Genomic DNA, 14,261 nt, shown 5'->3' on the forward strand with positions numbered 1-14,261 from the left:
AACCACTCAGGAGTGAAATGAGATCCAAAGGCAGAAGCTTGCTATGCAAATTCGTGTTAGAAACAAAAGTTCTTAAAGAAATGGTTAATTAATGAATGGTCATTTCTAGGCCTGAATTTCCTGAGGACAGCAACAACTACCACAGCCCAGCATGTACTACAACAGCACAAGGTGTTGCAGCACTCCTCGCATGGGAGTGCCTTGTGCTTTTAGAGCCTAAGTGCTCAGAATACTCCATAAAAACTGAAGCTGAACAGGCCTGACAGTGCCTGGCTTCTGGCTTTTGCCAGTTACCTAGTTTATGCAAATTAATCTTGAAATGAAACTAAGTGACCTCATGGCAACAGAATGGAAGCTTGTGGTGAGCCAATTAAAACCCCACCGGTTTGCACCATGCCCTGTGTACGCTCCTCTTCTGTGGGCTTCAGCGTTTCCCCAGCGTAACACTGAGGAGAATACACAAAAAGCACAAATAAGAATTCAAGCAAACGGATACTTTAGAAATAAGTTAATTTTATTGAATAGGCATTATAGCTTCTCTCCGTTTCAAATAATGGAGAAGCCAACTCACACAGATTACAGAGCTATCAGTTACTTGGAGTAATCTTTCATAAAAGAAAGAAATTAAATACAGTTCTGCTATAAAAAGTGCGACAGTTATAACTGGAAGTTTTTCAAAACATAAGCAAGATTTACTAGCTATTGCAAAAATTGGTTTAGTGCTCAATACTTTACAAAGTAACAATCCAACTGCTAAAAACAGCTCTTACACATCATCTTTTCAAAGTATGGATCAGATTAAAAATGACATTTAAATTGAATTAGAATGAAAACCGTATGTAGAAAAGGTTCTCAAGAACTCACGCTTTTCACAACAAAAAATATTAATTATCCTTTAACATTGTTTAATGTTCATTTCATTTGAAAAATGGATTTAAACATGTGGCAGCTTAAAAATGATCAAGTGTTTTCTTTGCAGACAAAAGTGACTGCAACCAATCACATCTTTTAATTATGAATAGGGAAGGCAATGGAAAAGGATAAATTCACTTCTTTCATACACGACAAAAGTTCTGCATGAAAATGGTCAAATATGGAGAAACCTGAAAAGTCACTTCAGCTTTAAATAAATTTCAGATATATATACTATTTTTTAAAATCCAAAATCAATCTTTGCTAAAATAGGATAAATGTATAGAAGACAATAAGAAACTCAAGCTCTGAAAAATAAGAAAGATGGTCTGCCTACCAAGAATTTGAATTTTTAGCCAACAAAAAACAGTGAGTCTTGCTTTATTCCTTATTAATACAGGCCTTGGTGAGAGGCAACTATCTTTCTTCGAAACATGGACTGATGTTACAAATATAGTTATTATACATTTATTCGGTTTTAAAAATGCTGACTTTGCTAGGTTATTAGAAAGAGTCACATCACCTGTCCTCATTTTTTAAATTAATTAGCTTTGGTTATAATTGAACAGAGACCTTCTGTTAATGAGTAAATGAACTTCTATAAACTAAGAGTGTGACATCTATGACATTTCAAATCTCCTTTGTGCAGACAAGCCACTCCATATGCAAACTAAACAAAGAAGGAAGATCTGCCAGAGGGTTAAAAAATATCCTGCACAAATGAGAACAAAGAGCTTTAGGACTTGGCTAGGGAAGTAGAACATGAAAGGAAAAATATTAGCAAGTAGCAAAATAATATATACAAAAAGGGGAGGGAACATTATATAGCAGTAAAGTTGTGATCAAATCACTACTCATCCCTTTTGCATACCTTTTGTGTATAGTAATTTGGATTGTCCTACAAAATTTGCCCTTATCTGAGAAGCAATTGGTTTTAACAACACTGGACCACGTAGGATGCACACATAAAGAAGTATACTGACTGTCAGAAATACATGTGAATTGCATTGATCTTTTTAATGTTTCATTAAACTGTTCCCATACAAAAATGTCAGTCACAAGAATCAATGAGGAGGAACAAGGCCTTCCAAGGAGAACAAAGTCTTTCAGCCATGCAACAGTTAACTTCAAGATGTCACAGAAAGTTTATAACAGTAACTTACTACTGGAAATTGAATAAAGCTCTAGATTGATTCCAACAGGAACACAAGAGCCATACAGTTCTGAAAAATTGCATCACAGCTGAATCATGGTAAGGCTGGCACATTACAAACGCAACACAGAGTTACCAGGGTAAGAACAATGGGCTTGAAAAACACATAGAAGTAACTGCTCCTCCCTGGAAAAGAGAACAGACCTAATCTACATGATTTGGAAAGAATTTTCTACAAAACTCAAAGCTGGCCTATGGTCCCAGCTGTGGCGGGACCTCCTCAGTGTTCAGGTTTGAGTGTCTAATTCCATTCGTTATTTAATCTGGGCTTAAATCTTGTTTGTTCTCCTTGGCTTATGATGAATGAACTGAGATTGGTATCATGTACATGCAAAGCTCCTTAGAGGCTCCAAGGGAACAACATTTTCTGTACTGTACATGCACTTTGTACATTATACAAAGGCTGTATTTACGGTACTCAGAATCTTGAGCAACAAAACCAAAATCATTCCTTCATTTTTGTTAATATTAAAACATAAGTGCATACAGTTTGCAACATTGAGAGACAAGAGTGCTTCTATTACACCCACATGGCTGTGTTTCAGTTCATACCTGATTGCAAGCCCATTGAAAGGAGACATAGGGCACACTTTTAGCCTGAGATGCCGCAGTTTGCTGCAACATCTCCTGCATATTTTAACCAAAGCATGGGGGAAGAGGCTTTGTGTTACTCAAACCTGGAGGCAAATGACAACAAGGCAGTGTTTACTCCATCTGTACTGCGGAGATACTGTTTAGACACCACCAGTCAGAAGGAACTGTATGTGTTTCAGTTAGGCTGGCCATGGCTCTTTGCCCAATTTTGCATTGGGCAAAATTTCTATGCCAAAGGAATCTAATTTTATTCTGTGGCAAAGCACTTTCATGAGATTTACCTCAAAAGGTGCCTTTTACCTCTCAGTTGTCTGAGAAGGAAAACGCAACTCACATATAACTCCATTTTCATGTTTACATTGATTTTACACACAAACAAAGGAAGAACTGGGTCATTATCATACAAACAACAAGCTTTTTTTTTTTTTTTTTTTTTAATTTCCTGCTTTAAAAAAAGAACATTTGAAAGAGGAAAAGGAAAAATTAAATACACTGCTCTCACAGAGGAGCATCTTAGGCACTGTCTAGTTCTAACACTGGATCACACTTCTGCAATTTTAGATGCTGCTGCCATTACAATAGCATTCACTTGGTGAGAGAAGGGAAGCAAACATGCCATTGTTCTCTCCATTCCTCCCTAGTAGTGAGCCGCTGCATCAAAGTAAGAGGCTAGAGTAGATGCAGAGATGAACAGCAATAGATTTTGTTGCTTTCCCAGAATACAGGAAGATCTACATAGCTTCCAGTCTTCACAGGAAATAGCTTTTGATAAAACAACTGTTTTCCCTTGTTTAGTATTTTGGTGCCATGGTTACTACGCTACCCACCATTTGACTATTTTTACCCTTGTTGCTTTTTTTGACCAAGATTTTCTGACACACTGACAGTTATCAACAAATTGTATTTTGTTTTTAAAGAAAAATGTCTTTAAAAATTACAGGTTATTTGGATGAGTATGCAGACCCTTAAGCAGACTACAGCAGGCTAAAGTATTTTACTCTCTTAGCTAAATGAGGAACTGGGACAGAGGCTGCATCCAGTTACGTGGCTCTCAGTCCCCAGAGAGTCATAATTTTAAGGCTGTTTGGAACCCAGTGGCTTTTACCCATATCGTGTTTTCCACAGTGCAAATGTGCATCAGCCATTTCAATTCTCTTGGTACAGTACATGCATTCAGGTAATGGGAGATAAAACAGCAATCAGAATAGCATATCTACTTCAGCTACTTCAGAAGAAAAAAAAGATCATGATATCCAAGAAAAAAAAAAGTTTTACATCGCCCCGAAAATCAGTGGAATACACTAGCCCTGTCATGAATGCAGTAGTTAAATGTACAATGATACGGTGTTTTGGTAGAAAGCAAGACTCTCCACATTCAAGCAATCACCTTAAGAACAAGCCCAATTATTTGTTCACACATGGAAAATTGCTGAAGATGAAATGTAATTTCTATTGAGTGAATGGAAGAGTAGAATATTAAAGAAAAGCTCTGAACATGTGTTGGAGTGATGCCCACTTGATTTTCTGAAACCAAGAGCTTGTGCTCCCACAGAAATTACTGTTCAGTGACATTAAAACCTGTATGTCTATTCATTAGGAGAAACCTAGATGCAGAATCCTAACATTAGGCATCCAGTTTTGACATTTTTGTTGCAGTACATACCTTAACAGGGAATTCTTAAAGCAAACAAATACCACCCCACCCACTCACCCCCAGCAAATTAAATCACAAAAGTTATGGAATTTTAAAAGCTGTACCGACTTCCAACTTAACATATACATTAGTTTGAAAAGTCATTTTTTGCACACTTCACCAGTAATCAATATGTACAGTACAAAAAAATATGAAGGAATGAAATCTGAACACTTTAATCTGCAGGGAGGCAACACATTTGATATATATCAAGACACAATGTATCTGCCAATTAGAAGATGATATTTATATGATCTAGAGTGATTTTCTTCCCACACATGCTAGATGATTGCACTGATTATTAATTCTCAATTTCCATTTGGAAGGTTTAATAAATCCACCATTCTTTTTTTCAGAAAAGGAAAATAATCCTACTTCAGTGGATTCAGGGTGTGTTATGAACGTCCCAAGTCAATTAGTATCTGTGCAGAAATGTTTCATTTGGTAAGAAAACTTTTCAGATGAATGTTTATTCAGAAGCTGCTTATAAAAGTGGCTACTTGTAGGGACGGAAGGAAGAGTGGAAGGAGATAGGGAGCAATAGTGTTGTACCAAAATATATAAAGAAAAATTTAAAGCTTTTCAATTAAAAAAAAATTGTATATTCAACTCTCATTAGACATAGATGTGCACAACAGACAGAGCAGTTAGAAACAAGTACATTTTTACAAAGCTTTCTTTTCATGGTTAATATCTACCAGCACTTTGGAAGGTAACCTACTAAAATGATGACCCTGTTTATAATAAAGGCGCAAAATATTGCTCTGTAGCATATTTTGAAAATAATATAAAAATAATTTCTATATTACAATTTAAACTTGGCTTGTAAAATTCCAACATAATACAGTCTTAAGTCTACAAACAGAACATACTTAGAAACACCTTTGTGGTTTTTTCCTCTCATTTATAACAATATAGTATTTTTAGTCATATACACTGGAAACTAATGTGCAAATTAAAATCAATATTAGTGCCTGTTACTGAAATAATTTAAATTCTATGCTGTATACCATTTGGTGATCCTCTTTGTAAGCTGCCATCCCTTAAAAGAAATACGCTTCAAATACACTGACAGAGACTTAAAATACACTAAGCTGAAAAGCCACCTACAACCAGCATCAGTTATTTTGCTTTTCTGGACCTACGTTTATTTGAGATTATTGTGGTTTCTATCAACATATGGGTTTCTAACTGTGCAAAAACATTCCCAGTGTTATGAAGACCTTACTCCTGTATTAGTTCATACTCTATTCTCACATCCAGCTTGCAAGCTGTGCGTCTGTGAAGCACTTGGTTTGAGGCCCCCACTGCTGACAGCATTCTGTTCACAGATTTCAGAGGACAGCAGATTTTGTCCAAGGGGCCTAAGGCATCCCCCTACACCTCAGGCAAGATTCTCATCGATTCTCTCACTGGAAGAGCAACAACTGGCAGCCTGAGGGGAACAAACACTGGCTAAAGGGCTCAGGCCTTGATCCCACAAACATTTATGGTAAGTTTCTTAACAGTTATGTTAAGTTTTTGAAAATATGCAGTCTCCTTGGTATCAGGAAGACTATTCATATTGGTGAAGTTGAGCACCAGTGTAATTGCTTGCAGAATCAGAGAGTTGGAGGGCAGTATTTTGTCAGATCTGTGCTGTGCATTTTTTGATATCTACACATTCATCATCACAAGAGAAGTAGATTACCCTGAATATGCCTGTATGTACAAGGACTGATATTGCCTCAGCAGACTGCTTCAATCTGCAGTCAAATGGTGCACAAATCCACGTTAAGCATCTCTCCTCAATGCTTTCTGTATCAAGTAATACTGCTCATCTCGTGAGTTTTGCAGTTTTATAAAAGGCGACTCTGAAGACTTCACTTGGCCAATTTAGACTTATTAAGAAACAAGCAACACAAAACCTTCCAAATATAGCATCTTTCTTTAACTGATTCTTCTTATGCTATCTTTGACTTAGGAAGAAAGGACCAAGTGCTAAAGAAAGCTGGGTCACACACTATATTCCATTGCATTTATAAAGCTTAATGAACTATGTTAGCAAAAGATTAATCAATCATTTTAAAATCCAAAACATCTTAAGTTGTTTTTGATAATCTATGCCACCTTCTTCTGAATGAGCTGCTTGTTAGCCACTTACAAGTGATACCCACATCTGAAAAAATACTTGTGAAGTCTGGCAATAGATTTATTAACTCTTTATAAAGCATTTTAAATGAAACTTTAATATAAAGTGTGACTGAAACACATTATGTATTAGAAGCCTCCTCTGTTATGAGCAGACCTTTGCAGCCAAGTTTAAGAACAAAGTAAAAAGTAGAAAAATTGCACACACACACATTTGAAAAATTCCGGCTTCCTCCAACCTAAATATCTCCTAGTAATTTTGTATCTATTCCAGGAATAGCCTACTCAGGATTTAGTTTGTATTTTGGAATCTGGTAACAGCGATAGTGTTGAATCACTAAATCACTATCAAGGAAAAAAAAAAAAAAAGCACACACAATTGCAAAAATAAGCATATGCATTGCAGTCACTTGAGCTAACGGAAGACATGAAGAGGGTCTCCAAAACCAAAAGTGACTTCTGTACAGCTTGGGCAAATTGGTAACTCTAACAAGCTCTGAAAGGTACAGGGGGTAGATCAGGCATGGAGATGGACTCACTGATATGTCTTCAATATAAGAAAAATTGACACAGAAGAGCAGTCAAAGGTTAGCTATTTAGTGCAAGAGCAAAAATACATTTGAAGACTATGCTTTCTCACAGCCAGGTAAGGAATGGCATGATTTCTTTTGAGGCTAGTGAATACAACTCACAAAGTTGGGAATTCTCTCTGAAAAAAAAAAATAAATATATATAAAAAAAAGGTAGAAAATATACCTTTTGTAACTATAGTCTGCTTTTAATGGGACAGTCACTTCCTTCAGAAGGAAGCTGTTTCTGCATATCAGGACTATTTAATTCCAAATATGGTGTCCCTGTTTGAAAACTGACACAATTAGAGATGCATCTGCTCAGAATTTAAAATAATAATCATCATCACAATAACTCTTTGGAGGGGGAGAGCGGGAGGAGAGGAAACAACTGAGGAAAAGACGGGAAAAAAAATGAAAAAAAATCGCCTGTTAGGCCTGCAACAGATGTTACAAGACAAGAAAATTGTGGGATATTTGAAAGGAGTTCTCAAAGCAAGCAGGAATATTAAGCAAATTTTTTATTAAGGGTTATCAAGAAAGGGACTCTGAGGAAACTGGTAAAACTAAAAACTGTTCTATCATTACATCATGTAACTTTTTTTTTAAATGAGCAAACCAGTAGTGATTAATACTTCTGGAAATATTTGAGAGACTTAGGGATGACTGTAAACACTATCCTATATAGACAAGCCTATTGTTATTCAGATGAACAATTAGTTTCTCAAAATAATCTAACATACAGTCACAATCTCTATTCAGTAATTTAGAAGCAATTCATAATCTAAATATTGCCCTTCTGCATATGTATTTGTTTTGGGAATAGTGCATCTTTAAAACATACTATAGAAACAACCCCTTTGACAAATGGGAACCAGCAAATTCTCATGGTAATTCCTTGGTTTTACATATGTGCTGTTATTTGTCTCCTCATTCAGAAAAGGATACAACTGACTCGGATACATGGGCTGGTGGAGTTTGCTGCTAATGTAGTACTTCTTAAGCACAACTTCACATAAAAGCATTTCTCCAACTATCAAATGCTACTGCTACTCTGATGCTCTAAGAATTTCTAAATACCTGAATATTTCTTTATTTGATGAAGTTTTAACCTGTCAACTTTATCCATCTCAGCAGCAAATACAATCAAATACGATGTTTGATTTAACATAATCTGACTTGCTTTAACATAATCTGAAATCACAGATTTCTTTGGCAATGAGAATTTGCATGTAGTCACAACAGTTAACCAAAAAAGGACACTGCTTACCAGTGTTTACAACCAGAGACGTGGGATTTAGAATCTGCTTACCTTAAGCAAAGAAGTCATATAGAGTTTTAACTTCTCATTAAACTCACCAAAATTGCCCTTTTATGAATGACTGCAAATTCAGTGACATCCAGTGTATGCTCACTATACTACACGAAATATGAAGTACAGGTCTGGATTCATGGAACAGCTTTTAGGATTTTTTAGAAGTGGCTAGCAGACTTATTTTGAAAGCATTCTTTAAATCTCCCATCCAGCAGAAAACCTAAACGTATGGTCTGTTTTAAGCATATGCTCTGTTTCACAAATTTCTGTGGGACATTACCAAACACCTATGTGCTTTTCCTGAAAGCAAGTAAGCATCAGTATTAGATCGTGCATCATGTTTAACAGACTACTTCACACTTGGCTTCAAGACTAACTAACATTAACTGGACACAAGTCAAATGGCATCACCCATGCCAAGAATAAAAATTAGGGTATAGCAGAAAAGAATGAGAAATGATTACTGGGAAAGAATCTCTTTTATGCAGGCCAGAGAAGTGCTATTCCATAATGTGTAAGGTAAAATTCATGTTCCACACCTTTAATTGGCAGAGCAAGCAGTCTTGAAGGCAACACTTCACTTATTTGTGGAAAATGAGATTTTCTCAAAAAAACATAGGTAGACAGTAGATAAACTGTTGCTTTCAAGTATAACTATTCTTACTACATTCTGCCAGTAGGCAATATAAGGGTGTAAAAACTGCATTTGCTATTATCAGGAAGACTTGCTAATTTAATACATCTACTTTAACAGTATTTCTGTTGTTTGTTTTACAGAAATGGTTCTATGAACAAAGTTTGATTTTCAAAGGTACTCCAAAAACTTACATAAATATTTGGATTTCAGACTTGTGCAAATCTGCACTAGGAGGATCATACTTGGAGGTACTTTAGAGCCATCTTGGAACCTCCTGGCAGACGAAGAGCTCACTGCAGGAGAAGACTAAAAAAATAGGTAGAGTCGTGTCGTCAACAAATGCTCAGAAGTAATTACGTCTGCAATAACTAACAAACAACAATATTGGAAGAGGAATAAATAATGATTAAACTCATATAATGGTTAAGGGAATTCACTGATGCGATACATTTGTTTGGACAAGCAGTTCATTCAGCACTAAACTAATCCTAAATTTCCTAACTAGCCATCAATTTTTTCAAATCTCAATTTTTTTATTTTAATATTTCTTCCAATTTTAACAACAATGAAAATACCACTGAGATTCCAGTGCCTGAAACCATACTATGCGTAGGGTTTTTCTGTTTTGTTTTTTTTAGGAAGTGAAGTCTTGCAGGTCATAATGTATTTTTTATAAAACTTGTTTAAAAAATCAATAAAAATAAAAATGGCTCAAATCTACTTTTTCATGGAAACATAGAAATAACTGGTAAGAACTTAAAACTAGGAAAAGCTACAGCCTTCATGAATTCAGACCTTTCACTTCTAGTTTCCTAGAATCGTTCCAGACTAAAATTTCAGACTAAAGTACAAACATCAGTACTAATGCAATACTCTGCCATGTTAAAAATGTGCATTATGCAAAAACCACTACCCTCCTGAAGAAAAAAAAAAAAGCTATTAAAAATTTAACTTTTACTGAGGAAAAAATACTCTCATAATCGCTATAGAATTTCAAATGTTTACAAGGCAGATACTACCCTACTGCAACACCACATCTCCAGTATTATGACTTTCCCCTATCATACTACTACCTGAGTGATGTCAGTGTAAATTCAGGCACCATTAGTAAATTTTTGACCAAACATATACACAGCACTGACAAAGAAGTAAACAACCCTTCAGCTTACCATTATATGTAAAAAAGACACTGACAAAATGGAAAATAATATATATATATATTTATGATAAATTAATCCTATTATTTCCTCATTGCCCCGGAAAAGCGAAAAGCTAGACACTAATTTACTCATCAATCCTTTATTCTTTTTGTAAGGATTCCTTTTACTGCAATTCAACACTGTTTACTTTGTAAGTAAGAAAATGATAAAACTAAATAGTCACAGAAGAATTCTCAATGCCTGTGTCCCTTGCTTTCTCTCTCCCTGCGCTTCAACTCTTCTTTGTAGCAGTATGAACAGTAATTTTCAGTCTCAGGACGACCATAAAAGGAACAGTTATCCTTCTTACAGCGGTTCTGCTGGATGGGATATATTGGGCAAACTGTGCTTCTGCCTTGATTTTTATCATTGTTCAACCAGGTCTGAGGAGCATCCTCATCAGCATATTCTAAGCAGTCTCTAATATCGCCGGTATTGAATCCATTTGTGTACGTCTGAGACTTGTGTTCAGTAGGCATGGCATAGCTCAGCGATTCCACTGTGTTCACCGTACGGATTCCAGATATCCGGGCTGGGCTGTAGCTTTGAGAAGACAGGGATCTGTTCTGCTGGGGGTACGTGGCACAGGTTTTTAAGGTGCCAACCACTGGCTTGTAGGTATCATCTTGGAAGCTCGATGGCTTGGAGTTGACATCATGCAAATGGATGACACTTTGCCTTTGAACAGGTGGTGTATGGCTATAGTGGGCAGAGACTGGGATGGGGCCGCTTCTCTTAGCACCGTTACTAGGTGAAGAAAATGACCCAGGAGTGGGACTAGTGCGATCTTTAAATTTTAAAACCAGTTGAGTTGTATGGCTTTGAGGCAAGACGGGTGATGCCCTATCCTGAGGAGATGCTTCTAACTTCTCTTTTGAATATGCTTCTGGCTCCAGTTTCTTGTTAGATGACCCATTCAGTGCAGCCTTTTTCTCAGCATCCTTTCTTTTCTGTTCCTGCTCTGCGTTGAAACGCTCCTGTGCGCTGGTCAGGTAATAACCTATCATCTCCTCGTGGAACTGATGCCTGTGGCTGGTCAAAAGAAGGCCAGCAAAAATAAACTTCCGTTCACCCTGCATGGCAGCTCTCAAAATATTGAGGCTGAGTTTCACATCAGTGCTGTACTTCCATGGGTCAGACTGCTTGTCGGAGAAAGATTTAGTGTTCATCTTTTCAATGGGTGAGTTGCTAGCTCTGTCAGTAGGAGATGGAGTGGTCTTTTCAGATGGAGAAGTGCTTGCAGACTGTCCAGATTCCTCTTTGCTCCCTTTTCGAGACTTAGACTTTTTCTCTTTGACTTTCTCTACGGTGTCACCATTTTTCCCATTCCCTGAATTTGCCCTGCTCATTTTGCCATGCACCAGGCCTCCAAGACCACCCATATTCTTTTTCAGTTTAATTCCCAGGCTTTTACTGAGGCTTCCTATTTTATTGGCAACTGAATCCGTCCTGTTTTTGTCTTTATCCTTCCTCTGTTTGTCCTTTTCTTTTTCTTTACCGTTTTTGCCATTATTGCCGTTGGAATTACTACAGATGGAATCTCGGTCTGAGTCCATTGAGTCAGCCAGAGACTGAACATCTTCCCCAGCTGAAGCTGTAGGGGATTCTGGTTGAGCCAAAGGGGCCTGCTATGGAAAATTAACTACAATTAGATACAGCAAAATCAGTTTCATATAGGGACTTGGTGCAAAAAAGACAAATATAATATGGAGTTTGATATTGACTTCAAAAGCCTAGTTTTTAATTTACACACTGACATTTTAGACTGGTTTCTTCACGTATTTGGCTGTGCTATCTATCTTGCTTGATCCTACAATCCTGGCTCATTTCAAGCACAGTTTTAGAGGTCAGTCAGCCAGACGTTCTGTGAAAATCAGTGTCTGAATAATGGAGAGAGGCAAGTTAGTGCTCCTGTCAAGGGGTCTGCAGCTCAGCTTCCCTGGTTGTGTTGACTAGCTGAGTGGCTGGCCAGTGTACAGAGCCCAGCCGCTGCACGGGAAGCATCCTCAATACTTGCTGCCTCTCGGCCAGGCGGGAGACAGCCTGGAAAGAAACTGAAACTTAAGCAAACGGACTGAAGAATACAATGAAGTCACCATTTGTTCTATATCTGCTATTTGTTCTTACTGGAAATACAATACAGATAAAACTGATGCAAGGAGTGTGAGTTCCAAGTTATGCTTTAGGTAAGGTAATAGAGCATCTTTCTTGAAAATGCAGTTACAAGGATCCTAGGAACTTTAAAATTTGACTGCAGTTACTTAGTCCTGCAAATCTTAGTCTTGCATTCAAACATCCTGAAGCTATAATCTGCTGAAGTTAAATTCAAAACATGCATACAAAACATAATGACATAGAGTAGCTCTGGAGATGTATTTATTTCCACTACAGAAATGCACACCTGTTTCTTGTCACTGAATGCTTAGATTTTGTCTCTCTAGAATCCCTGAGCACCTCAACAACCAGCTGGGAGCAGAGCTGTCACTTGGCAAAGGAGGAAATGAATGCTGAAGTGACTTGCCCATGCTCACGTGGCAAATCTGAAGCAGGGAGAGGCAACCCGGGTCCCACAGGTTTCAGGTTCACAGCTTACAATTACAGGACGACTTTGCCTCTCCTTTTCTGATGTGGTGGCTACCACATTAGGGTGAAACTGTAGAAAAATGGATTTTTTTCCCCTCCTGCAGCTTGTTAAATCCTGTCTCCTTTTGTTTTGTGTTCCTCCTTTCAAATACCATCTGTGTAGGCTGTCTAAATCACCTCCATCCTCTCCTAGCAACCTTTTGCCTCTAGACTAACACCTCAATCTATTCAATGTAATTTGCAGAGAAATTTGCAGCTGACAAGGTGCCAGCTGGGCACAGTTCTAAAACAGTTTTCTGAAAGAACCAGGTTCCAGTTCAGTGCCAGTCTGTGGCCTTTTGTCAGCCACTCTGAACTGGGAGCTGTCCAGGGGTCCAAATCTGTTCATAAAAACAGAAAGGACGAGGGACTGGTGACCTAACAGTGGCACCAGGAGAGCGAGCCAAAGTTCTGAGAAAACTGGTGAGAGAAGGTCTGTTTTAAGGTTTTTCTGAACTGCTGAAATAAATAAAAGAAAGATAAAGCTGGAAAATACACTTTAGAACAGAAATACGAGTTGCAAAAATGTACAAGCAACTGTTTTAAAAACAAAAACCTAGAAGATCTGCAAGCCAGATGGCAGTGACAGCATGCCACTAGTGACTTGTCTCTGCTGCTATGGCCACAAGGTGGTTCTAGGCAGCTGTCCAGTCCATGCAGCCCACTCTGCACAACACCCTAGTGTGCCTCGTTACCACTTATTTGGTTTAAATTAAGGAAACGTTTACCTTACCCGTGTCTCAGATGGTATGCGTATCCATGTTACATTCATATAGCTGTGCAGAAGATTAAGCTTTGCCTCAAGAGACAGAATCAAACTAAGGATGAAAACAGAAGGGAACAACCAGTCAAAAACACACCAAAAGAGAAAGCAATACTTCTTCAGAGGGAGAGGCCACGCTGCTCAGCGTAACAGCAGCCTCCCACGCAACCAGAAGACGTGAACAAAGCCCTCTCTGTTAGCAGTTCTCTCAATACTTAGATCAGGTATGGCTCAAGACATTTTACTGAAGTTACAGAAAGGTCTTACTTGGCCAGTCTGGTGTTATCATTGTCATCTTTTCCCCACTCCCAGTCTTTCCCAGGATCGACCGCAAAGTGCAAAGGCAGTAGCTTGTGTTCAGAGTCAGTCAGGGGGATCACCGCTGAAGTAGAGAAGAAACAAGGATTGGAGGGGAAGGAACAAACAAAAAGACTTAGCTGTGAAAAGCACTAAAAAATAAGAAGGGAAAAGAAAAAGGCCAAAAATCAAATGTGCTACAGAACTGTCTCATCTGTATTTAGATGCCTGCATGATAAAGAGGGGAGGAAGAGGGTAATACAGTGATCGCTGCTGGCATGAAGGATAGTCACTGGTGGAGGAGGGGAGACCTCTGG

The 14,261-nt window shown here is 37.9% G+C and overlaps 1 protein-coding gene across 3 annotated transcripts in view; it reads right to left on the bottom strand.

Annotated features, from left to right (window-relative positions):
• Positions 1-10,261: 10,261 nt before the first annotated feature.
• Positions 10,262-14,261, bottom strand: part of OTUD7A (OTU deubiquitinase 7A) — a 114,023-nt gene continuing 110,023 nt past the window's right edge. For 2 of the 3 annotated variants that reach the window (XM_035336013.1, XM_035336014.1), the window contains exons 14-16: positions 13,915-14,029; positions 13,618-13,702; positions 10,262-11,890 (exon numbers count right to left, since the gene is read on the bottom strand). In XM_035336013.1, coding sequence (XP_035191904.1) covers positions 10,457-11,890; positions 13,618-13,702; positions 13,915-14,029 — 1,634 coding nt within the window. In that variant the 3' untranslated portion in view covers positions 10,262-10,456. The remainder of the gene's footprint in view (positions 11,891-13,617; positions 13,703-13,914; positions 14,030-14,261) is intronic. The other variant, XM_035336015.1, reaches the window with a different exon arrangement.

The sequence above is a fragment of the Oxyura jamaicensis genome, chromosome 10, assembly GCF_011077185.1.
Source record: "Oxyura jamaicensis isolate SHBP4307 breed ruddy duck chromosome 10, BPBGC_Ojam_1.0, whole genome shotgun sequence".
NCBI classification, from domain to species: domain Eukaryota; kingdom Metazoa; phylum Chordata; class Aves; order Anseriformes; family Anatidae; genus Oxyura; species Oxyura jamaicensis.